Source organism: Pan troglodytes, chromosome 11 (assembly GCF_028858775.2).
Source record: "Pan troglodytes isolate AG18354 chromosome 11, NHGRI_mPanTro3-v2.0_pri, whole genome shotgun sequence".
NCBI lineage: Eukaryota > Metazoa > Chordata > Mammalia > Primates > Hominidae > Pan > Pan troglodytes.
The window spans coordinates 37,862,210-37,888,154 of record NC_072409.2 but is presented as its reverse complement, the minus strand read 5'-3'; the positions used below and the strand labels follow the sequence as shown (position 1 = coordinate 37,888,154).

The 25,945-nt window shown below is 42.8% G+C and overlaps 1 protein-coding gene across 1 annotated transcript in view; it reads left to right on the top strand.

The window, feature by feature from the left end:
* Positions 1-25,945, top strand: part of TMEFF1 (transmembrane protein with EGF like and two follistatin like domains 1) — a 107,218-nt gene that overhangs the window by 62,540 nt on the left and 18,733 nt on the right. The window contains exons 6-7 of the mRNA XM_001134837.5: positions 14,835-14,983; positions 17,185-17,250. Of these exons, the coding sequence (XP_001134837.1) occupies positions 14,835-14,983; positions 17,185-17,250 (215 nt within the window). The remainder of the gene's footprint in view (positions 1-14,834; positions 14,984-17,184; positions 17,251-25,945) is intronic.

Sequence of the window (25,945 nt, the reverse complement as noted above, 5' to 3'; positions counted from 1 at the left end):
CCAGCCTGAACGACAGAGTGAGACCGTATCTCAAAAAACAAAACTAAACTAAACTAACAACCACAAAGAAGAAAATCTGTTAACTTTACCAGATTGCTCTTTGAAATTAATTTTCTCTTCTCCTTTGCCTGATTTGACCCCCTCTATTCTGCTACTCTTTTTCACATTATTTCACTGCAGCTTACCTGTAGCCATGAGAATAATCATTCTCAAATGTTGTTTTTATTATATTACTCCTTTAAAGACAAATATATATTTAGATTTGATATTTAATATAGTAATTTGGAATTTGGAGGGTATTTTAACAACCTTCTTTTATTTTGATATATTAAAAAACAATATCTTCTGTGGAAACGAGCATGGGCTCTCTCAAATGTAGCAGTGTGTATATAGATCAGGCTATGTTTATTAGTGCTAGAAGCGTGTCATTTATTTCAAAAGTAAAACTAATGGTATGTGTATATCAAGACCCTATTGAGAGAATCTGAAATACTGTTCTTTAGTAGAAAAAAATAGGTTAAATCTTTGAAAGCCCATTTCTAGGGATAATATCTTGGAAGTTTTTATGCAGACCTTGCCTCATATTGTAGGGCTCAAAAAATTTTTTAAATGAAAGTGGTTATTGCATGATTTTTTCTCCTTTATGCTGAGCCTTGAGGAAGAGGAACTGGGAACAAAAAAAAAATGAAGAGAAATATGGCCTTTCCTTGGAAAATTGAGCAGGGAGGTTCACAATTAATTTAATACCTCAAGTTTTGTTTAACTAATGGGAAAAGTTTTTGTACATTTGTTTAATATAAAAAGCATTGTCACTAATTTTGGTAATGGGCAAGCCATGATCTTTGAGCCTCTGACCTTTTAGGATTACATTTCTTTTAAGTCTTCTGTTGATTATTAACTTTATTTCTGAGCACATGCTGAGATTGTTAGTAAGAGCATGCTAAATCTAACCTCTTTTTCTTTTTTGGTAGTGTGATAAGATTGTGGTACCAGGGCTGAGCCTTAACTGTAATGTATATGAATCTAAGCAAGATAATCATCAATCTGGCTTGGTATACATGACATAGGAAGTCAGGTCAGATGATAGTTGCAATTCTAGCTGGTTAACAACTTTCCTTAAAAGGTGTTCAGTAATGGATTCATTTTTCTAGAAACATTAAGGTAGGTTTCTTAGAATATGACACATGGCTATGTTTATTTTGTTCTAGTCAGTGCATTTATTGATGACTTGTCAACATTATGAATATGTCAGTCTGAAGAGATGTTACATGATAGAGTCTAAAAGATTTCAGCATGCTGAGATAGATAATCTAAAATTTGATAGAGATAAATGTGAAGTCCTAACCCTGGGTTTCAGACAATAGTGGTGACATGTTTTGCAGGCCATACCTACAGAGTTGAGTATATTTAAGAAGTTGAGTATGTGTCTAAAGTTTGATGTGGTTATCAGAAAAGTTAATGCAATCCTGCCTGTGTTTATGTAAGCATAGTGTCCAGAACAGTTAAGGTAATAGCTTCTCTGTACTGTAGTCCTTGTTTTGTTCTTGGCCTCATATTATGAGATACTGAATTTGGAGGGTGATGAGGATGATATAACAAATGAATCATTGAATTAACTTCAGGTGAAAACTTATATTCAATATAATGATTATCTTTGAATCTTTAAATGATATTTTGGGCTTATTACATGTAGATTCAGAGGCCAGAGTTAGTCAATGGGTGGAAATTAATTAGGATGCATGTTTGGGGCTCAGCCCAGGTAATAACCACTCACCCATGAGATGTACTGCCTTGGTGAGATAGTAAGCTGTCTATTGCTACAGATGCTCTGGCAGGGGCAATGTAACAATAAGGTCACAAATACTGCTGAGAGGAGCCCTGCACTGAGTGGAAGATCAGAATAGATGGCTTTCTAAAGTCCTTTTCAGCATGGCATTCTTTCAATATTTGTTTAGATACAGAGATATTATGACTAAATGTTTGTGCACATTTTTTCACCCACGCACAGTAGATTGTTGTTCTCTGCATTTGTCTGCGCCCCTCCCTTATCCACAACTTTTACCTGAACTCACCTTCTGTGATTGGCTAACTTTATTTTCTTTGGTTCTTTCACCTCTTGTTTTCCAGAAATTAAATTTTTGGTACAATATATATTTTTTGACTTTAGTGAATATTCTTATGAACTAAAATTTTCTTCTGTTTCCTTAATTTTTAAATTATAAAATATATTCAAAAGTGTATGAAAACTAAAATATACACATTTGATTGAATGCGCAAAAATGAAATGAGCTTTTGTGAATCTACCTCCCAAGGCAAGAAACAGAATTTTTTTTTTTTGAGACAGACTCTCATGTTGCCAGGCTGGAGTGCAGTGGCGCAGTATCAGTTCACTGCAACCTCCGCCTCCTGGGTTCAAGTGATTCTCCTGTCTCAGCCTCCCGAGTAGCTGGGACTACAGGTGCCTGCCACCACGCCCGGCTAATTTTGTTTTTGTAGTTTTAGTAGAGATGGGGTTTCACCATGTTGGCCAGGATGGTCTCCATCTCTTGACCTTGTGATCCACCCGCCTCGGCCTCCCAAAGTGTTGGGATTACAGGCGTGAGCCTCTGCGCCCGGCCAGAAACAGAATTTTAGCAGTACAGTCGTCTGTCAGTATTTGGGGGGAATTCGTTCTGATACTCCCCTCAAATACCAAAATCTCAGGATGCTCAAAGCCCTGCAGTCGGCCCTGAGGATATGGAAGGCAGACTGTACTTCAGGGCCTCCCATGTCTCTCTCTAATTGCATCTTTCTCTCACCCACATGCTATACTGCATTTTGCAGAAATTATTCCCTTCCTTTCTTTATAGTTTATCACATATGATAGGTCCCTTAATGATCTATAATCTGGCTTTTGATTGCTTTTGTATTTTGTATAAATGGAATCATGCTATATGCATTCTTCTTGATTTTCTCGTGCACAGCATTATGTTTTTGAGATTCATTTATGTTGATGCACATAGCTGTAGTTAATTCAGTTTTACTGCTTGTTGAATTTGATTGTTTGCCTGTACCACATTCTTTTACAGTCCATTTTACTTTCAACGTTTGGATTATTCCAGTCTTTTGTTTTCATGAATAATACTGCTGTGAATATTCTTTCACATTTTCTGGTATACACGAGTAGGAGATATTCTTTTTTTTTTTTTTTTTTTTAGACAGAGTTTTGCTCTGTCGCCCAGGCTGGAGTGCACTGGCTCAATCTCAGCTCATCGCAACCTCCACCTCCCAGGTTTAGGTGATTTTCATGCTTCACAGCCTCCTGAGTAACTGGGATTACAGGTGCCTACCACCATGCCCGGCTAATTTTTGTATTTTAGTAGAGACAGGGTTTCGCCATGTTGGCCAGGCTGGTCTTGAACTTCTGATCTCAAGTGATCTGCCTGCCTCATCCTCCCAAAGTGCTGGGATTACAGGCATGAACCTTTGAGCCTGGCCTGTGTGTAGGAGATTTTCAAGGGCCTTGCCTTGTTGTGAAGTTGTTGGGCGTGTGCAAGTCTAGTTTTTCGTCAGAATGCCTGTTTCCCAAAGTTGCTGTCCCAGTAAGCTTTCCTACTGTGTCCGGAATTGGTGGGTTTTTGGTCTCGCCAACTTCAGGAATGAAGCTGCGGACCCTCGCGATGAGTGTTACGGTTCTTAAAGATGGTATGTCCGGAGTTTGTTCCTTCAGATGTTCAGCTGTGTCTGGAGTTTCTTCCTTCTGGTGGGTTCGTAGTCTTGCTGTCTTCAGGAGTGAAGCTGCAGACCTTTGCGATGAGTGTTACAGCTCTTAAAGGCAGCGCGTCTGGAGTTGTTCGTTCCTTCTGGTGGGTTTGTGGTCTTGCTGGCTTCAGGAGTGAAGCTGCAGACCTTCGCGGTGAGTGTTACAGCTCATAAAGGTGGCGCGGACCCAAAGAGTGAGCAGCAGCAAGATTTATTGCGAAGAGCGAAAGAACAAAGCTTCCACAGCGTGGAAGGGTACCTGAGCGGGTTGCCACTGCTGGCTTGGGCAGCCTGCTTTTATTCCCTTATCTGACCCCACCCACATCCTGCAGATTGGTCCATTTTACAGAAAGCTGATTGGTCCGTTTTACAGGGGGCTGATTGGTCCATTTTACATAGCACTGATTGGTCCGTTTTGACAGAGTGCTGATTGCTGCATTTGCAAACCTTTAGCTAGACAGAAAAGTTCTCCAAGTCTCCTACCCAGTTAGCTACACACAGAGCGCTGATGGGTGTGTTTACAAACCTTTAGCTAGACAGAGTGCTGATTGGTGCATTTACAAACCTCTAGCTAGACACAGAGTGCTGATTGGTGCGTTTACAAACCTTTAGCTAGACAGAAAAGTTCTCCAAGTCCCCTACCCCATTAGCTAGACACAGAGCGCTGATTGGCACATTTACAATCCTTTAGCTGGACATAAAAGTTCTCCAAGTCCCCACTCAATCTTTAGCTAGACACAAAAGTTCTCCAAGTCCCCACCAGATTAGCTAGACACAGAGCACTGATTGGTGCGTTTACAAACCTCTAGCTAGACACAGAGTGTTGATTGGTGTGTTTACAATCCTTTAGCTAGACAGAAAAGTTCTCCAAGTCCCCACCCGACCTAGAAGCCCAGCCGGCTTCACCTCTCAATGGCACTTGCCTCGGGACCTTGCGGCACCTAGCCTGGGCACTCCGGCAGCCCAGAGGGAGCTTGTTCCCTGATGAAGCCCAGCAGGCACCAGCCGGCCTTGCCAAGTGCCCACCCGTGCCTCCCCCTCCCCACCTCCCCGCTAGCAGAGGGAGCCGGCTCCGGCCTTGGCCAGCCCCAGAGAGGGGCCCCCACAGTGCAGTGGCAGACTGAAGGGCTCCTCAAGCAGGGCCAGAGCGGATGTCGAGGCCAAGGAGGTGCTGAGAGCGAGCAAGGGCTGCTAGCACGTTGTCACCTCTCACTACCAGCAGAGGATGAGAATTCCCTTAGCTCATCATCCTTGCCAGTACTTGGGTTTTGTCCTTGTTTTCGACTTTTGCCAATTTCGTGAGTGTGGATGGTATCTCATTGTGATTTTAATTTTAAGTTTTCTGATTCTTAATGAGGTTGAATATCTTTTCGCATATGTTGTTCTTATATGTTTCCTCTTTTATTTCTATTTATTATTTTGCTCCCCTTTCCCATTGATCACATATATTATTTAAAAAATTGATTTGTATTTATGTATTCTGGATACTACTTATTTGTTGATTATGTGGGCTATGTTTATCTTTTTGTTTGTAACTTGTCTTCTTATTCTCTTTATGGGGCATTGTTTATTTCAAATTCCTCAGTCTTATGTTTGATCTCCTAAATCTTTATAGTTTTTGACTTTCACATTTAGGTCTTCAATTCATTATGAATTAAGGAAATCATCAAACAGAAAAGGAGAAAAATGATGGACCCCTACCCATTTATTCATCTTCAAAAGTCTAATTCTGTTACATCTTTTCTTCCATCCTTACCTTTTTTTGGGAAGTATTTAAAGCAAATCCCAGCATCAAGTCACCTTACCTGTTAAGATTTCAGTTTTGCTGATATTTTTTCTGCTTGGTATATGAGTTGCTGAGAGAGGTGTGTTAAAACCTATCATGGTGGATTTGGCAATTTCGTTTTTTTTTCTTTCTTTCTTTCTTTCTTTTTCTTTTTTGAGATGGAGTCTTACACTGTTGCCCAGGCTGGAGTGCAGTGGCGCTATCTTGGCTCACCGCAACTTCTGCCTCCCAAGTTCGAGTGATTCTCCTGCCTCAGCTTCCCAAGTAGCTGGGATTACAGGTGCCTGCCACTACACCCAACTAATTTTTTGTGTTTTTAGTAGAGATGGGTTTCACTACGTTGGCCAGGTGGGTCTCAAACTCCTCACCTCGTGATCTGCCTGCCTCAGCCTCCCAGAGTGCTGAGATTGATTACAGGTGTGAGCCACCACGCCTGGCCGGATTTGGCAATTTCTTATTGTGGTTATATCAGTTTTCACTTTATAGATTTTGAGACTATCTTAAAATGTTTAGAATTATATTATCCTGCTGAAAAAAATATTTTTATTATTATGAAGGGATTTTCTTTAATTCCTATAATCCTTTTTGACCTAAAATCTTTTATATCTGATATTAAATATAACCATACGAGGTTTCTTCTATACCCAGGGTGATGTATCTCTTTCACTCTCCTATTATTTTGAACTTTTGGTGTCATCATTTTAACATGTATCTTACAAGCAACATATAGCTGGCTTTTGTATTTTTATCCAGCCAACTACCTTTGTTATTTAATTGGAAAATGTGGTCAACTTAAATATATTGTGAATACTGATATATATTTTTTTATTTTATACTTTTGTCTTGCTTTTCCTTTTTCTTTTTCCTTTCTTGCCTTTTTTGGATTTTTTTTTCTCTAGTAGTTTTGAAGTTATGGATTTTCCTTCTTGTAATGGTAACCTCAGCAATTTTAACATGCGTATTCAGCTTATCACAATCTAAATTTCCTTAATGTCACTGTTCTCCTTAAACACTTGAATTTCAATTCCTCCAAACTTGTGTGCTATTGTTATCATCATGTATTTTAATTTCCAGCTTAAAAAAATTTAACCACACAGAGCACTGTTGTTCTTATATTACCCATGTATTTAGACCTTTGTTCTTCATTCGTATTTGCATCTCAAGACTTTCCTTAAAGGATCATTTTTCTATTGCCTTTAGAATTTCCTTTACTGACAGTCAGCAGGTGACAAATTTTGTAACTTTTTACTCCTTCCAAGTTACTTTTATTTTACCCTTATTCTCAAAAGATTTGTCTTAAATAGAATTATGTTCTACCTTAGCACATAGCAGGTACTATTTTGCTTTTAGCTATAAACAATTTGGCTTCAGTATTGCTTTTGAAAAGTCAGTTTCCCTCTTATTCTTACTTCGCTGAAGGTAATCTTTCTCTTCTTTCTGGCTGCTTTTAAAATATTCTTTTTCTCATTATAAAATTCCACTATGATATTTCAGTATGTGGATCCGTTTTTAGTAATCCTGTTTGGGATTCATTGGGCTTCTTGGATATTTAGATGAGTATCTTTTTTAGTTTTAGAAAGTTTGAAGAGAAGTTGCTGAGAATATTTTCCTGCCTCATTTTCTTAACTCCTGGAATGCTAATGAGATTTTTGTTAGATCTTCTGACTCTTCCATCTCTCTCTCTCTCTTTTTTTTTTTTTTTTTTTTTTTTTTGAGACAGCATTTCACTCTTGTTGCCTAGGCTGGAGTGCAGTGGTGTGATCTTGGCTCAGCGCAACCTCCGCCTCCTGGCTTCAAGTGATTCTCCTGCCTCAGCCTCCCGAGTAGCTGGGATTACAGGCATGTGCCACCATGCCTGGCTAATTTTTGTATTTTTAGTAGAGACAGGGTGTCTCCATGTTGGTCAGGCTGGTCACAAACTCCTGACCTCAGGTGATTCGCCCACCTTGGCCTCCCAAAGTGCTGGGATTATAAGGGTGAGCCACCGCACCCAGCCCGTGTCTCTTTTTTAAATATGCACCATGTCTTAGACTCTCTACTGTGGTCTGGTTAATTTCCTCTGACCTGTCTTCTAATTCACTAATTCTCCTTTAGCTTCTCTAATCAGCTGTTAAATCTGCCCATTGCATTTCTTATATCTAGTAATATATTGTTTATTTCTGGAAGTTCTGTTTGGTTCTTTTAAAAATCGATTTGTTCTCCTCATGGTGTTTTATTTCTTTGTTGTGGGTATGTGACTGAATGTGTCTCTGTGGGCTGAGCTGCATATTTTTCTCAGAATTGTATCTGTGGAAAATCATTTAGGTCTAGGATGAAATTGAGTTTCTCCAGAGAAGATTGCATCTGCTTCTGTCATTTGCCTGCAGCAGGGGTGTGTCCAATCATTTGACTTCCCTGGGCCACATTGGAAGAAGAATAATTGTCTTGGGCTGCATATAAAATAAACTAACACTAACATAGCTGATGAAGTAAACACACACACACACACACACACACACACACACACACACACACAAATCTCATAATGTTTTAAGAAAGTTTATTAATTTGTGTTGGGCTGCATTCAAAGCCATCTTGCGCTGTGGGTTGGACAAGCTTGGCCTAGAGCCTCTTCTAGTCCTTGACCCCTTAAAATTAATTCTGGGTTTGAGATTTTTCAAAACAACCAAGTAGTATTTTAAGTTGTAATTATCTGTGTGAGGGCTGGCTTGTGGCTTTGAATTCTCAGGGGAGCTGGTTTTCTTTTTGTTTTTCAAAGTTATGGGTCAGTGCAACCTTTTAAATTTTTTAAATAGTCCCTTTGGAATACGACAGCTCATTTCCAGTTTACCTTCATGCTGAGATATATATATATATAACTTTTTTTAGGGTCTCCAGACTCCCTACCTTAGGTGGGTCAGTGTTCTTTGTCTCATGTTCCCAGAGGCCACCTTAGGTGGATCAGTGTTATTTGTCTCCTGTTCCCAGAGGCCTTGTGTTGGTCTGTTTTCACACTACTGATAAAGACATACTAGACACTGGGCAATTTGCAAAAGAAAGGGTTTAATTGGATTCACAGTTCCATGTGGCTGGGGAGGCCTCACAATCATGGCAGAAGGCAAAGAGGACCAAGTCACATCTTACATGGATGGCGGCAGGCAAAGAGAGAGCTTGTGCAGAGGAACTCCTATTTTTGAAACCATCAGATCTTGTGAGACTCATTCACTATCATGAGAGCAGCACAAGAAAGACCCACCCCCATAATTCAGTCACCTCTTACCGGGTTCCTCCCACGACGTGGGAATTGTGGGAGTTACAGTTTAAGATGAGATTTGGGTGGGGACACAGCCAAACCATATCATTCCCCTGCTTGCCCCTCCCAAATCTCATGTTCTCACATTTCAAAACCAATCATGCCTTCTCACCAGTCACCCAAAGTCTTAACTCATTTCAGCATTAACTCAAAAGTCCACAGTCCAACATCTCATCTGAGACAAGGCAAGTCCTTTCTGCCTATAAGCCTGTAAAATCAAAAACAAGTTAGTTACTTCCTGGATACAAAGGGAGTACAGGCATTGGGTAAGTACAGCCATTCCAAGTGGCAGAAATTGGCCAAAACAAAGGGCCTATAGGCCCCATGCAGGGCAGTCAAATCTTAAAGCTCTAAAATGATCTCCTTTGACTCCACATCTTGTATCTGGGTCATGCCGATGCAAAAGGTGGGTTCCCATGGTCTTGGGCAGCTCCACCTTTGTGGCTCTGCAGGGTACAGGTGGCTCTGCAGGGTACAGCCTCCGTCTTGGCTGCTTTCATGGGCTGGCATTGAGTGTCTGTGGCTTTTCCAGATGCACAGTGCGAGCTGTCAGTAGATCTGTCATTCTGGGGTCTGGAGGTGGCCCTCTCCTCACAGCTTCACTAGGCGACGCCTCAGTAGAGACTCTGTGTGGCGGCTCTGACGCCACATTTCCCTTCCATGTTGCCCTAGCAGAGGTTCTCCATGAGGGCCCCACCCCTGCAGCAAACTTCTGCCTGGGCATCCAGGCATTTCCATACATCCTCTGAAATCTAGGTGGAGGTTCCCAAACCCCATTTCTTGACTTCTCTGTACCTGCAGGCTTAATACCATGTGGAAGCTGCCAAGGCTTGGGGCTTGTACCCTCTGAAGCCACAGCCCAAGCTCTACATTGGTCCCTTTCAGCCATGGCTGGAGCAGCTGAGATGCAGGGCACCAAGTCCCTAGGCTGCACAGAGCACGGGGATCCTGGGCCCTATCCAGGAAACCATGTTTTCCTCCTACAATGGGAGGGGCTGCCATGAAGACCTCTGACATGCCCTGGAGACATTTTCCCCATTGTTTTGGGGATTAACATTTGACTGCTTGTAACTTATGCAAATTTCTGCAGCTAGCTTGAATTTCTTCTCGAAAAATGGGATTTTCTTTTCTATCACATTGTCAGGCTACAAATTTTCTGAACTTTTGTGCTTTGCTTCCCTTATAAAACTGAATGCCTTTAATAGCACCCAAGTCACCTCTTGAATGCTTTGCTGCTTAGATATTTCTTTCACTGGGTACCCTAAATCATCTCTCTCAAGTTCAAAGTTCTACAGATCTCTAGGGCAGGGGCAAAATGCCACCAATCTCTTTGCTAAAACATAACAAGAGTCACTTTGCTCCAGTTCCCAACAGGTTCCTCATTTCCATCTGTGATCACCTCAGCCTGGATTTTATTGTTTGTGCCACTATCAGCATTTTGGTCAAAGCCATTCAACCAGTCTCTAGGAAGTTCCAAACTTTCCCACATTTTCCTGTCTTCTTCTGAGCCCTCCAAACTGTTCCAACTCGTGCCTGTTACCCAATTCCAAAGTCACTTCCACATTTTCAAGTATCTTTTTGGCAGCACCCCACTATACTGGTACCAGTTTATTGTATTAATCTGTTTTCACACTGCTGATAAAGATATACCCGAGACTGGGCAAAAGAAAGAGGTTTAACTGGACTCACAGTTCCCCAGACCCACGTGGCTGGGGAGGCCTCACAATCATGGTGGAAGGCAAGGAGGAGCAAGTCACATCTTACGTGGATGGCAGCAGGCAAAAAGAGTGCTTGTGCAGAGAAACTCCCATTTTAAAAACCATCAGATCTCATGACACTCATTTACTATCACGAGAACAGCACAGGAAAGACCTTCCCCCATAATTCAATCGCCCCCCCCACCAGGTTCCTCCCACGACACACGGGAATTGTGGGAGTTACTATTCAAGATGAGATTTGGGTAAGGACACAGCCAAACCACATCAGGCCTGCAAAGCCAAAAAATTGGTAATTGAATTTACCCAGTTTGGCAAATGCCTTCAAAGTGAAAATCAGCTTTAGAGAGCTCAATTGACCTTTCTCTGTGCCTGTGTACTTATAACTTCTGTCCTAAATATTCCTGACTTTCTTACCAACTTGTGAATGTATTTAAGAGAATGTTTTAAAATGTTTGTCCAGTGTTTTTTGTTGTTTTTATCAGGAAGGTTAGTAAAGGTTCCTAGTCCTCTGTGTTGCTATAAACAGGAGAGTCTCTGTATTTTTATTTTTGTTTCTCTATTCCTAACTAGATTTTACTATTCTTGAGGGGAGTAATCTTGCTTTGGACTTCTTTTGCCTTCTCTGTAGTACAACACTCAGTGTTCAGTGGATACTCAATTACACAGGTAGACATGTAGCTAGAAAACACTTTTGAGGGTTTCCATTTTACATATTTCATGTCTATTATATATATATATTTTTAAATTTATTTATTTTTATTGATCATTCTTGGGTGTTTCTCACAGAGAGGGATTTGGCAGGGTCATAGGACAATAGTGGAGGGAGGGTCAGCAGATAAACAAGTGAACAAAGGTCTCTGGTTTTCCTATGCAGAGGACCCTGCGGCCTTCCGTAGTGTTTGTGTCCCTGGGTATTTGAGATTAGGGAGTGGTGATGACTCTTAACGAGCATGCTGCCTTCAAGCATCTGTATAACAAAGCACATCTTGCACCACCCTTAATCCATTTAACCCTGAGTGGACACAGCACATGTTTCAGAGAGCACAGAGTTGGGGGTAAGGTCACCGATCAACAGGATCACAAGGCAGAAGAATTTTTCCTAGTACAGAACAAAATGAAAAGTCTCCCGTGTCTACCTCCCTCTACACAGACATGGCAACCATCCGATCTCTCAATCCCTTCCCCGCCTTTCCCCCGCTTCTATTCCACAAAACCGCCATTGTCATCATGGCCCATTCCCAATGAGCTGCCGGGTACACCTCCCAGATGGGGCGGTGGCCGGGCAGAGGGGCTCCTCACTTCCCAGTAGGGGCGGCCGGGCAGAGGCGCCCCTCATCTCCCGGACCGGGCGGCTGGCCGGGCGGGGGGCTGACCCCCCACCTCCCTCCCAGACGGGGCGGCTGGCCAGGCAGAGGGGCTCCTCACTTCCCAGTAGGGGCGGCCGGGCAGAGGCGCCCCTCACCTCCCGGACCGGGCGGCTGGCCGGGCGGGGGGCTGACCCCTCCACCTCCCTCCCGGATGGGGCGGCTGGCCTGGCGGGGGGCTGACCCCCCCACCTCCTTCCCGGACCGGGTGGCTGGCCGGGCAGAGGGGCTCCTCACTTCCCAGTAGGGACGGCCGGGCAGAGGCGCCCCTCACCTCCCGGACGGGGCGGCTGGCCGGGCAGGGGAGCTGACCCCCCCACCTCCCTCCCGGACGGGGCGGCTGGCCGGGCAGAGGGGCTCCTCACTTCCCAGTAGGGGCGGCCAGGCAGAGGCGCCCCTCACCTCCCGGACGGGGCGGCTGGCCGGGCGGGGGGCTGACCCCCCCACCTCCCTCCCGGATGGGGCGGCTGGCCTGGCGGGGGGCTGACCCCCCCACCTCCTTCCCGGACCAGGCGGCTGGCCGGGCAGAGGGGCTCCTCACTTCCCAGTAGGGACGGCCGGGCAGAGGCGCCCCTCACCTCCCGGACGGGGCGGCTGGCCGGGCAGGGGGGCTGACCCCCCCACCTCCCTCCCGGACGGGGCGGCTGGCCGGGCAGAGGGGCTCCTCACTTCCCAGTAGGGGCGGCCAGGCAGAGGCGCCCCTCACCTCCCGGACGGGGCGGCCGGCCGGGCAGGGGGCTGACCCCCACACCTCCCTCCCGGTCGGGGCGGTTGGCCTGGCGGGGGGCTGACGCCCCCACCTCCCTCCCAGACGGGGCGGCTGGCCGGGCAGAGGGGCTCCTCACTTCCCAGTAGGGGCGGCCGGGCAGAGGCGCCCCTCACCTCCCGGATGGGGCGGCCGGCCGGGCGGGGGGCTGACCCCCCCACCTCCCTCCTGGATGGGGCGGCTGGCGGGGCGGGGGGCTGACCCCCCCACCTCCTTCCCGGACGGGGGGGCTGGCCGGGCAGAGGGGCTCCTCACTTCCCAGTAGGGGCGGCCGGGCAGAGGCGCCCCTCACCTCCCGGACGGGGCGGCTGGCCGGGCGGGGGGCTGACCCCCCCACCTCCCTCCCGGTCGGGGCGGCTGGCCTGGCAGGGGGCTGACCCCCCCACCTCCCTCCCGGACGGGGTGGCTGGCCGGGCGGGGGGCTGAACCCCCCCACCTCCTTCCCGGACGGGGCGGCTGGCTGGGCAGAGGGGCTCCTCACTTCCCAGTAGGGGCGGCCAGGCAGAGGCGCCCCTCACCTCCCAGACGGGGCAGCTGGCCAGGCAGGGGGCTGACCCCCCCCACCTCCCTCCCAGACGGGGTGGCTGGCCAGGCGGGGGGCTGACCCCCCCACCTCCCTCCCGGACGGGGCGGCTGGCCGGGTGGGGGGCTGACCCCCCCACCTCCCTCCTGGACGGGGCGGCTGGCCGGGCGGGGGGCTGACCCCCCACCTCCCTCCCGGACGGGGCGGCTGGCCTGGTGGGGGCTGACCCCCACCTCCCTCCTGGATGGGGTGGCTGCCGGGCAGAGACGCTCCTCACTTCCCAGACGGGGTGGCTGCTGGGCGGAGGGGCTCCTCACTTCTCATATGGGGCGGTTGCCAGGCGGAGGGTCTCCTCACTTCTCAGACGGGGCGGCTGGGCAGAGACGCTCCTCACCTCCCAGACGGGGTCGCGGCCGGGTAGAGGCGCTCCTCACTTCCCAGATGGGGCGGCGGGGCAGAGGCGCTCCCCACATCTCAGACGATGGGCGGCTGGGCAGAGACGCTCCTCACTTCCCAGATGGGATGGCGGCCGGGAAGAGGCGCTCCCCACCTCCCAGATGGGATGGCGGCCGGGCAGAGACGCTCCTCACTTTCCAGACTGGGTAGGCAGGCAGAGGGGCTCCTCACGTCCCAGACGATGGGCGGCCAGGCAGAGACGCTCCTCACTTCCCAGATGGGGTGGCGGCCCGGCAGAGGCTGCAATCTCGGCACCTTGGGAGGCCAAGGCAGGCGGCATGCTTCGCCGGGTGGTCAGAGCTACTCGCCCATAGTCCGTAGCCCAGAGCCGGGGCTGCTCGGCTCTCCGTCGCGGGGGGCCGGGGCCGGGCTGGAGGCGTGCGAGCCTCTCATCGCCGCCTCCCAGCGCAGCCACCCGAGCCGCCCTATATTTTTTAACCTTCCCAGTTATTTGGCAAGGTAGGTTATTTATTTATTTAAGACAGGGTCTCACTCTGTCCCCCAGGCTGGAGTACAGTGCTGCAATTATGGCTCTCTGTGGCCTCAACCTCCTGGGCTTAAGTGATTCTCCTGCCTCAGCCTTCCAAGTAGTGGAGACCACAGGTACACACCACTGTGCCTGGCTAAGTTTTTTATTTTTTGTAGAGATGGGGTCTTGCTTTGTTTCCTAGGCTGGTCTCAAACTCCTGGGCTCAAGTGATTCTCCTACCTTGGCCTCCCGAAGTGTTGGGATTACAGTCATGAGCCATCATGCCTGGCCATTATTATTACCTCCATTTTACTGATCAGTAAACTAAGACTTAGAGGAAGAATTTGGATACAAATCTGGTAATAACTAGGGGTAGAATTTAGATTTGTGACTATTGACTCATAATTCTGTGTCCTTTACACTGTGCCATTTTGCTATTTAATTAATGTCATTGATATTTGACATCTCCTGATTACTTTATCTAGATATGAAAATTCCAGAGAAACCACTGGATTCATAATATCTTGATGAAATTATCTCTAAATCCTCACCTAAAATTTTTTTAGGTATTTACTTTGCTTAAGCTTTCATCAGTGACTTAAAACAATATATTGACTTCTGTTACAGAAAGCAGAAGAAAGAATTGGTCTTTTTTGCTGTTGCAGCATTGTGAAATATTTTTGTTGTAAAATATAGGTAATTTTTGTCTTTTCCAACAGCTGTGTATGTAATATAGATTGCAGTGGATACAGTTTTAATCCTGTGTGTGCTTCTGATGGGAGTTCCTATAACAATCCCTGTTTTGTTCGAGAAGCATCTTGTATAAAGCAAGAACAAATTGATATAAGGCATCTTGGTCATTGCACAGGTAAAATCCATTTTATTTATTCAGAGACCCATCTTTATTATTGTATAAATGTAATCTTATTTGTACATTTGGTAGTGTTTCAAATTTGTAAAATGAGAAAACCTCGAAGTTTTTTTTTTTATTACTTTATATTTCAGATTTTTTATTACTAATTTAGTTTTTTTTCATTATTTTCATCTTCTCAAGACATAAACCATGCTTCTTGGTTTTTTATTTAGTTGGTTCTTGGTTGCTAGCTGATCCTAACATGGAATTATAATTATTATTTATAGTTCTAATATCATCTCAAATTTGGAATGATTATAGCTATTTAAGAGTTAGATAACTTATTTTAATTTCAGTAAAACTATGTTATTGCCATATATTTGTTAAACCTCTTTTTATAGAGCATAATAGTTTACTTTGTTTTTCCATTATCTGTATCATTTTCCCTGTACATATTATGTATGATACAGATTTTGGTGTGAAGTTAGAGAATGTAAGGAAAAATTATTGCCTTTAGCTTAAAATTCTTTTCACCCTTCTTGCTTTTTGTTATAGCTTAGAAACCATGATACCATATAAGAAAGAGTTTTTGTTTTCCACCCCTACTAGAAATATTCAGTCTCTAAAGCCAGAGTTCCCAATTTTCTTTCCCCAGTAATATTCAGATGAGTTGGGAAGATGGATTATTTCCTCAGTCACATATGTGGGCCAGGCACACTCTCATGGACTAGGATTGTACATCTTTCTTGCTTACTGGTTCCCTTCTTCCTCCCTTTTTAGACTTATTAAAGGGATATTATGTTTTTATCTGAGCTAAAGGGAAAAGGTTGTAAGCCAAAATTTGGTACATTGTATTGGTAACAAATTATTTGTGACACACTACACAATTGATTGCAGTACCTCTGGTCTAAACTACCAAAGAATAGCCAGGAAGCTCATCAGACAATTTTTAGGTAGGAGTTGAGTGTGGGCATGATAGAGGACACCATTTACTGACAGGGACCCCTTCTGGGTAGATGTCCCACTTAGCCTTGATCTTGAAGAAGTATGGTCCCCCCACCCCAGTGGGGTGGCATTTAGAGCTTGAGTGGGAAGACTAGCTTAGAGAAGGACTATGTTCTCTGAGGAAAAGATGCATATTTGAATGATACTCTACTCTTTGGAATTTCAAGTTCAGAGCACCTGGTCAGTGTATTAGTTCATCCTCACGTTGCTAGAAAGAATTACCTGAGACTGGGTAATTTATAAAGAAAAGAGGTATAATTGGCTTACAGTTCCACAGGCTATACAGGAAGCATGGCTGAGGGCCTCAGGAAACACAATCATGGTGGATGGCAAAGAGGAAGCAGGCACATCTTACATGGCCGGAAAAGGAGGAAGAGAGAACAAAGGGAGGTGTCATGCACTTTTGTAAACAACTAGGTCTTGTGAGAACTCACTCACTATTATGAGAACAGCGAGAGGGAAATCTGCCCCCCATGATCCAGTCACCTTCCACAAGGCCCCTTTTCCAACGTTGGGGATTACAATTAGACACGGCATTTGGGCAGGGACACAGAACCAAACCATATCAGTCAAGTTTGAGAGTTTAATTGAAATGCATCCTTTAGAGTGATTGGGCCTTAAGTTTTGTCTTAGTCCCCTCTGTAATTTTTCATTCACAAACCTAACTATGTCTTTTGTTTGCCTCCTCCACTAGTACTGGGAAGCTTGTGCTTCTAAACACGTGGTTATGGCTCATTTATAGTCTTCCCAGTCCAGGTGCAGTTCTCAAATCAGGGGTCATTTTTTATAGTAAGTGTTTCATAACACAGCGGAGATTCCCCATTTATCTTAATCTGATATTTCCAGGGTAACAGTGGTAGGAGAAGGTAAATCTTGAGGCAGTTGTCTTTTAGAGAAAGAAAGGGTTAACCCTTTCTTCTCAGAGTAGGTGTTGTTTTAGTTTGCATAGGAAAGAGTTTTTAAAGGAGGCGACATTGGAGCTGAAGTATAGATGAAATTGGCTATTCATCATGCAAAGAGCACTTATACCTAGGATGCCTAGAGGCCTAAGACAGAAATGACATAATTGATTTAGAGAATGGTAGACAACATGAGCAGGATAAGGGGGCAGAGGTTAAGAAGAACTTGGAATAATTTGGAATTATTGGGAGTATCATGATATGACTTAACCATTGTATATATTTTAATTTGAAAACCGTCTTCTCTTACAGATACAGATGACACTAGTTTGTTGGGAAAGAAAGATGATGGACTACAATATCGACCAGATGTGAAAGGTACTGAATCATGCATCTCCAAATTTTGGCCAGCTATGGAAATACGGTCACTAGCTGTCCTTATTAGTTCTGTTTCCATTATAACAACACCTCTAACTTTGCTCTCTATAGTAATATACCTAACACAGTTAATTATTAGTATTAATAGTAACAGAAACAGCTGAAGTTCATCTCATTTTATAAGGTACTCTCATATGTGCTTTCTTTGATTAAAGTCTGTATTGAGATAATTTTAGATGTACATGCACTTGTAAGAAGTTATACAGAAAGATCTCTCAATATGTTTTATAAAAATCCTCTTTACTCCTCTAGAATCTCCTGTTAACACTTGCCCGATGCCCAGGTCTTTGAACCTTGTTCCTTTGCCTGAAACTCTTTATTTCCTTTCCTGATTAATTCCTTCTTATCCTTTTAATCTTAGCTTGGAAGTCATTTTATTTTGGGAAATATCCCTTGACTCTGAAGTCTATATTAGATGCCTTTCCTGTATACTCCCCTCTCTGAACACTTAGCCCACTCTATTATAACTGCCTTTTTATTCATCTGTAACCTCCTCTAGGCTATGAGTTCTGTGAGGAGAGGAGAACCTGTCTGTCATGTTCACTCTGTATCCCTAACCCTAGCCGAATATCTGGTACATAAGTAGGTACTCTGTGCTTGTCTAAAGAGTGGATGTGGCTCAAAGAAGCAGTAGGTTTTATTTACACAAGGTCTCATGTAGTAAAGGTTGGAGCAGAGGCTGGATTCCAGGTCCCTTGACTTCAAGGCCACTGCTCTTTTTGCTTGTTTTCACATCCATTATTTTGTTTGATTCTTATAACTGCTCTTTGATAGGTAAGGACCAATGGGAAGATTGAGGATCAATGAGGTTGTATCTGGTTAACTGAAACAGGTCTATATCTTTGGCCTTCTAGGCCAGGACCTCTATATAATTGCTGAATTACAAGTGCATCATCTATCCATTTGTTTGGTTGCACCATTAAAAGATATGTGATCTATCTTTTATACCTAATTTCTAAACAATATGTAAAATGGGAGTGATAATAGTACCTGTTTCATAGAGTTTCATAAAAACTAAATGAGATAATATATGTTAAGTGCTTTGAACAGTATCGGATATACTTGTAAGTGTTCAACAAATGGTAGCTGTTATCATTGAGTAATTTGTTACTTCTCTTACTTGAATCATATGAAACCTGAGTTAGTTATAACCCATGAGCTGCTGAAATATGTCTCCTATGTTGAAACAAAATGCTGTATTTAAAATAGAAAATTTCCTGTATTCTCGTAGGAGACAAAATAGGTCAGCTTCAGTTTTATTCACTATATTGATAGTACTTGACTAGAATAGGAAGGCCATTTTTCAGTATTTGGAAGCTCATACTTAGGGCAGTTTGGGGAATTGTGTGTTCTGAAGCACTTGTGTGCCATTGATAATGGATAATTTAGAGCCTAGGCCACTTTTGAGATACTGAAAATGTTTTACACATAAGAATTGATCTCTAATTTAAATGAAATTATCATAGTTAGTAGATATAATTTATTATGTACCTAATTTATACTGGTCATTTTACTGTTTGTAGTTAGAAAGATATCTAAAATATATGCATCTTTAAAGTTCTTGTGATGTAGTAAACGCAGATAACCAACTTCTAACAAAGTAGAAATTGATTATTGCTATAAGTGTAGTACAGTTTAAAAGTGCAATGGGAATTCAGAAAAGTCGAGATTAATTTTTGGTGGGGAACAGTGGGAATCTGTGAAATGTCATGGAAGAAGTGGAACTTGAGTGAACCATGAAGGACGAACAGGAGTCAGAAGGATATCTAAGGAGGATAGGAGAGCACGAGCATAGATATGCACACAGTGTTATGACAGGATGTGTTGGAGAAAGGTAAGGAATCCTTTGGGCTGGAGAATAGGAGGCTTAAGAGGTAGAAGTAGAAGGCAAGACTAGAAAGACAGCTTGGGGCCAGATTGTGTAGAGTGTTGAATGCTATGCTACTCTAGGGAATTTAGACTTATTTGTGGGCAGTGGGGAATCATTAATATATTTGAAAAAAGCAAGGCTACAAAGTTAACCATTTGAAAGAATGATACCTGGCAGGAATATTGTGCATATTGTATACATTGGAATGGAGGCAGGGATATCAGGTAAAGTCAAAAGGAATAGACATCTTAGATATGAGAGATAGAGAGTTAAAAATGACTTAAGTCTTCAAGCTCAGATGACTTAGATGATGAATTCTGTTCACAGAACTAAGGATATTAGGTAGGTAAAGGTGTTTGGAATAAAGTAAGGGAGGAGTTGATGGTGGAGATGATTGATTGTATTTTAGAGTTTGAGGTGCTTGTGGAACTCATCCAGGTCACTTTGTTCAGTATAAATTTGTAAGTCAGTCTTTGGATATAGAGGTGATAACTGAAGCCACAAGAATGAATGAGAGAGAGTATTGTCTGTTATAATAGCTACTGGCCACATGTAGCTATTTAAATTTAAATTAAAATGAAATCAGCTTGGACAACATGGTGAGACCTTGTCTCTAAACAAAATTAACCCGTGGTGGTGGTACGCGATGTGGTCGCAGCTGCTTGGGAGGCTGACGTGGGAGAATGGCTAGAGCCCAGGAGGTTGAGGCTGCAGTCAACTGAGATCGCACCACTACACTTAAGCCTGGGCGACAAAGCAAGACACTGTTTTGGAAAAAAAAAAAAAAAAGCATTCTAGCCCTATTTCAGATGTTCAATAGCCAGATATGACCAGTGACTACCATATGGGACAGCACAGATATAGAACATTTTCAGAGTTGAAGAAAGTTCTGTTGGATGCACTATTATTTAGAAGGGAGAGAAGGCCCAACTTGGGATGAAGCAGAAAGAGGACTGAGAGGAAGAAAATCAAGAAGAGTACACAGAAGCTACAAGGGAAAGGATGGCCAATAGCTTAAAAAACTACAGAAAGGTATGAGAAGACAAGGACTAAACTATGCTTGAATTTGAAGGCAAGGGGATCATTGACAATCTTGGACCAAGTTTCTTCCATGAAGGATGAAAGACGAAACCCAAATTGTAAAAGTGTTCTCATAGGAAATAGAGGTTAAAAGGTAACTCTATTTTTATTGTGTTTATTTTTACCTCATTTACTTTTATTTATTTATTTTTTCTGTTCTCACAGCATTTATAGGAGGCCCTTAGTAAATATCCACGTCTGCAACACACAGCCAAGATTGGGTAGGTAAGGCAGTGATCTGGGGATGGAGGCTACAAAATGAAAAGCAGGAGCACAGCACCAGCAAGAAGCTGGAAAGATTGGAAGATAGTGCTCAGTAAGAAATGTCTTTTAAAACTTAGCTCTTAGAGAAGAGTGCTTGTGAAATGGAGCATTTGTATGTCTAGAATAGCTGCTGAATTAGAGCTTTTCTTGGGCTGTTGGAAAACCTGTGGTAAATATTGAAATTGGGGTGTTAGAAGCTCTGTTGTAGATGTTGAAGTCATAAAGGATATGATTGAGGATGAGTTGTATGGGAGATGGGTATGTGACATTTAGAAAACATGTATCTATGATATGTAAACAGAATAGTATAATAAACCTCATATACCCAGTACCCACCTTCAGCAGCTGTCAGCATTGTCATTCTTTGTCTGTATACTTCCACCCGTGTGATTATCATTATTCTCATTTTATGGTTTTTAAAGGTGTAATTTATAGCACTGAAATGCACAAATCTTGACCAATGAATATACTTCACATATACTACATCTTATAATTGATACCATTTCCACCTGCACAGGAAGTTTCTCTGTGGTATATGACATGTTAATGTGACCATTTTGATTCAAAGTTATGCTCATACAGCCTATAATCTAACTATACCACCCTTTTTATTATTATGAAGACATTCTCACTTTGTTCCTGAGCTCCACCTTGTCCCAACCCCCACCCCATCTTTGGTCTCATCCTTGAGCCTCATTAGTCTCTCCTCCTGCAGCTGGCCAGGGATACCTGAGATAGCGAGATATTGATATCATTTCCATTACTGGTGACTGTTTAGATATTTCAGTCCAGCTCTTTTGATATGTCCTTTTAAAAACGATTTTGACAAATATGCCTCATCAAAAGGAAAGACTGTGAGCCAAGCGCTAAGATCAATGAAGGAAATCAGAGAATGTCATGGAGCTTGGTGGAGAGTCATACAGAGGATGATTAGCAGGCTCCTAAGAGAGGAAGGTGCTGGGGAGCTGAGAGTGGAATGCTGGGCTGGAAGTGACAGTGGCGAGCACATCAGGGGAAAAGGGAAGGAAGGGAATCTAGGAAGTAATGTGGTCTTGGTACATCAGGAAGATGAAAGGAGTATTTTCTAAGGGAGTAGTTGAGGTAGATGAACCTATTCATGTTAGAAAAGGTGTTTCTCTGGGCACAGTGGGCAGGCTAGGAAAGGAGGAATCAGGGCTGGTGTGGAGGACAGTGAGGTTTAGAATTGGGAGAGTGGGAGGCATTGGAGTGTGGGTAGGAGTTTATATAGTGGAAGATAATTCCTTAATGGAGTCCAAGCAGATGGTGGTTAGGGAAGGATGTGTGGAGGGATATGTTAGTGGTGAAGGCTGGGGGGATGCAGGGTAGTATAGGGGAAGCAAGACAGAATATTTTGAATTTTTTAACTGTAGAGATTTATAGAAATAATGAGCCCTAGGGTTACTGATGCAGTGTTGATATAGTTGTGGCCTCAGTGGTTTACCTTCCAGGTACATGTCTCCATTGCTAATAGCAACTCCTCATGCTTTATTTTGGTTGTACACTGTTGGACCAGGACAGATAGCCAGTGGAACAAGCCTTTGCAGATAAGCCATCTGGTACTGGGTTTTTTCATAACATCATCCCTTAGAACCACAACTATCCTTTGTATTTGAAAACACTGCAGCTGGTGGTGGATTTGTTTCTGAATGCCTCTGTGGGTGAAAGGAGCCATTTGGTGACCAAGTATACTTTTTATATTGTACACACACACACACACACACACACACACACACACACACACACACACACACATTGTTCAGAGACTAGCAGTTGCAGTTGTTGTTCTTGGAGCCTGTCACCACTTGGCTAAGGGCTTGTTTAGGCAGGATCATTCTGTGCGCAGTTCTTACTGTGTGCAGGTGACATCTCTGCTGTTGTTTCTGAAACCATGTTATGTTACATCTTTTGAGGCTTTTTATCTTTCCTTTTTGAAGTTGGCTAATTTACTTGGCCTGGAGAGCAGGTGCTTGGCCATTCTGCTTTTTATCTGTTTCCTACACATCTCCTAGGATAGCTTGGAGAAATAATACTGTAATGGTTAAGAGCTTGCTCTCTGGAGTCAGACTTGGTCTATATCTAATAGCTGTGCGTGTTGATTTCTGTGAACCTCACTGATCACATCTGTAATTAGGGACAGTAATATCTACTACCTAAGATCACTATGAATATTAAACACTATGTTACTGAGTTCATTATCAGTGTTATTATGGTTATTTTTAATACTTTTGTTTCCTAGTTTCATGTTCAGTAACCTGGCTGTGCTCAACAGTCTCACCATTGGTGAGTTAGTTATCTGTCTTGTTATTTAATATTATGGTTCATAAGTGACATCAGTAGGATATTCTTTCATTTAATAGTTATTAATTGAGTGCCCTACTATGTGCCAGGTGCTTTCACATATTTATGTTATTTAGTCCTCATAACAACCAAGTTTACCCTCATTTTGCAGATGAAGAAACTGAAGCTGCAGGAGTTTTGCCCATATAGAATGGCAGAACAGCGACTGGAATTCAGCCTTTCTGACCCTAAGTGCTGCTCCTTCCCTTTGTACCATGATTCTAGAATTCTTTTCTGCTTCCTTGCTTTCTTAATTACCTTCAGATATTTAATCCCCTCTGAGCTATTACTTTGGTGAACCTTAACACTTGTTCTCGAGCCTGGATCTTTTTTCAAGCACTGGTTTCACATATTCAGTTGCCTGGTGGGTCCTTGTACTTACTTGTTTGTTTTGTCATTGCTTCAAACTTCTGGAACTACCATAGTGCCTGGAACGTAATAGATGCTTAAAAAATACTTTTTGAATGACTGGAGATCTAAACTTGATCTCAGCTTACTACATTTTCTCTTCGGAACCCCCATCATTAAGCTCACATTTGGAGTCATTTTTACATAATTCTGTATTACAAGCATCTTCAATAAAGAGGACAGTTTGGTTCTACTAAACTCTTAAATGTGCGGGGTTAGTGCTGGGTACCACTCTTCAAGATAGTTGTAAATTGTTTGAATAGGGGTGGGACTGGGGAAATCTGAGCTTAAAAATAAAAGATTCGTTAATAGAGGGGAGAGGGTAAACAGATGTGGGGAAGTCTACACCAAGTTGAAGCGAGGTTTCATTCAACATAAAGAAAATCTGATGGTATTAGAATAAACTGTATTATGAGTTCTGGAAGTGTTCAAGTAGACGTAGGCTCTGAGAGTTATAAAACTAAAGAGATTCCTTTATCAAACCAGATGGCCTCCAAGGACCCTTCCAGATCTGAGTTTCTGAGCTCATTCACTTTCCAAAACATCTTCAAACCATTTTTATTTTTTCTGTGTGTCTAGTATCTACTCCTATTGCTGAGATTTAGCTTAGCTTCTTGTTGCCACAAGTTTGGATTATGTACTAACCTTCTTTATTTTTTTGAGACACAGTCTCGCTCTGTCACCTAGGCTGGAGTGCAGTGGTGCGATCTCAGCTCACTGCAACCTTCCACCTCCTGGGTTCAAGCGATTCTTGTGCCTCAGCCTCCTGAGTAGCTCGGCTTACAGGTGTGCACCCCATTCCCAGTTAATGGATTATGTACTAACCTTTTAATTGGTCACCTGATATATATATATGGTCTTCCTAGTTCCCCTGCCCCATTATCTTGTATGCTGGTATCCAATTAATTATTTTAATATCTTTATTGAGATTCCATTTACATGCCATTAAGTTCATCTGTTTCAAGTGTGCAGTTCAGTGGTTTTTAGTATGTTTACAGAGTTGTAAAAGTGTTAATCATAATCTAATTTTAGAACATTTTCTGCACCCCTAAAAGAACCTCCACACCCATTATTAGTCAGTCACTCCCCATTCGCTTAACCACCAGCTCTAGGCAACTACTCTCAACTAATTTTCATGTAAAACCCGGCTTTCCCTGTGCTGCTCTTCAAAAGGCCTTTAGTGTCTTCCTTGTCCATACGATGAAGAAAACATGTCTCACCTAGAATTCAAATTTTTCCATAATCTAGTTTTAGCCTACTTTTCCAACTTTGACATATACCCTTCCCCAGTCTGAATGTATCACTCTACCTAGGTTGCTACTGTTTATTCTTGAGAATGCCATGTGTATTATACCTTCCCTTTGCCTTCCACCATTCCTCTGTCTAAATCTATTTATGCTCTGAGTCGTAACTTAAGTCCTACCCTATCAATAAATCCTTTAGCCTACAGTGAATTCTCCTTTCAATTTGAACTTCCATAGCACCTAGTGTTATAAAACCATCTTTTGCCGTTTAATTGTAAACTGCCACATGGGACCCCTTCCCCTTGTGTTATTCAGCTTTTCATGTGTATATGCTGATTTTCTAAATTGACTATGAGCTTCTTGAGGGCAAGGACCATGCATGCTTTTTTTTTTTTTTTAATATCCTCTGTAGCTTAGCTGAGCATGTAGCTATGTCCAGAAATAGTATGTACGTTTAATGGGATGAATAAAGTTGGCATTGAGCGGAATATTAGACTCTGTGAATTCGGACGTTGGCACAGGATTCAAAGCCTTATTAGACATGTTCATGTTTTATATAGCCTCACTTTGCCTACAGCTTGATACCACATTCTTTCATTAATTCATTCAGTATATGTTTATTGGTGCCATACTTTTCCTATTAATTTCTCAAAACCTTGTTTTTAATTTGGTTAACTTCCTCTGACTGCTTTCACCTAGCTGAGTTCTCTTATAGCTTTCAGCTCTGCATTATTCTTGAAATTCCTTGCTGTTTAAAGAACTTCTTATGGTAGATTAGTACATTACCACAGCCTCTACAGACCTGCACCGTCCTATTACTAGGACTTTATCCTTATAGGACTTTATTATCATATGTTGGTGCATAATGTTATTCTCTATAGTCCCATTGTTATACCCTTTCATGACCATGTTCTGAGAAATGCTATGGGAGATGACCACTTTCCTCAATTCACTTATGGCCTGATTGGGAATGTAGAGTGGCATTTTTAGTTTGAAACTGTAGCAAGAAAAGTATATTTGATCTCAGTTATTTGGCTTCTGATAAACTATTTCTCATCAAAGCTAAATTACTTCAGGAAAGTCTTCTGCTTGGATCACAAGTATTAATAAATAAAAGATGTGATAATTAAATTTTGACCTCTGTTAGGAAACACAGGATAGGACTACTGCAGACAGCCCAGTTCACTAAGGAATTCAAGATGGAAACCTTTATTGGATAATAATTTTGTCAATGGAAAACAACAAAGATACAATTTATAACTGTTTTTTCTCCCTTTACCAGGAGAAAATTAGAATTTATTCATTTAACAAACATTTGTTGAGCACGGAACAATACTTGGTGATACTTATTTATTAAGTACTTATTGTTTGCCAGGCATTTTTCTAAGTTCTGTACACACTTACATACTTA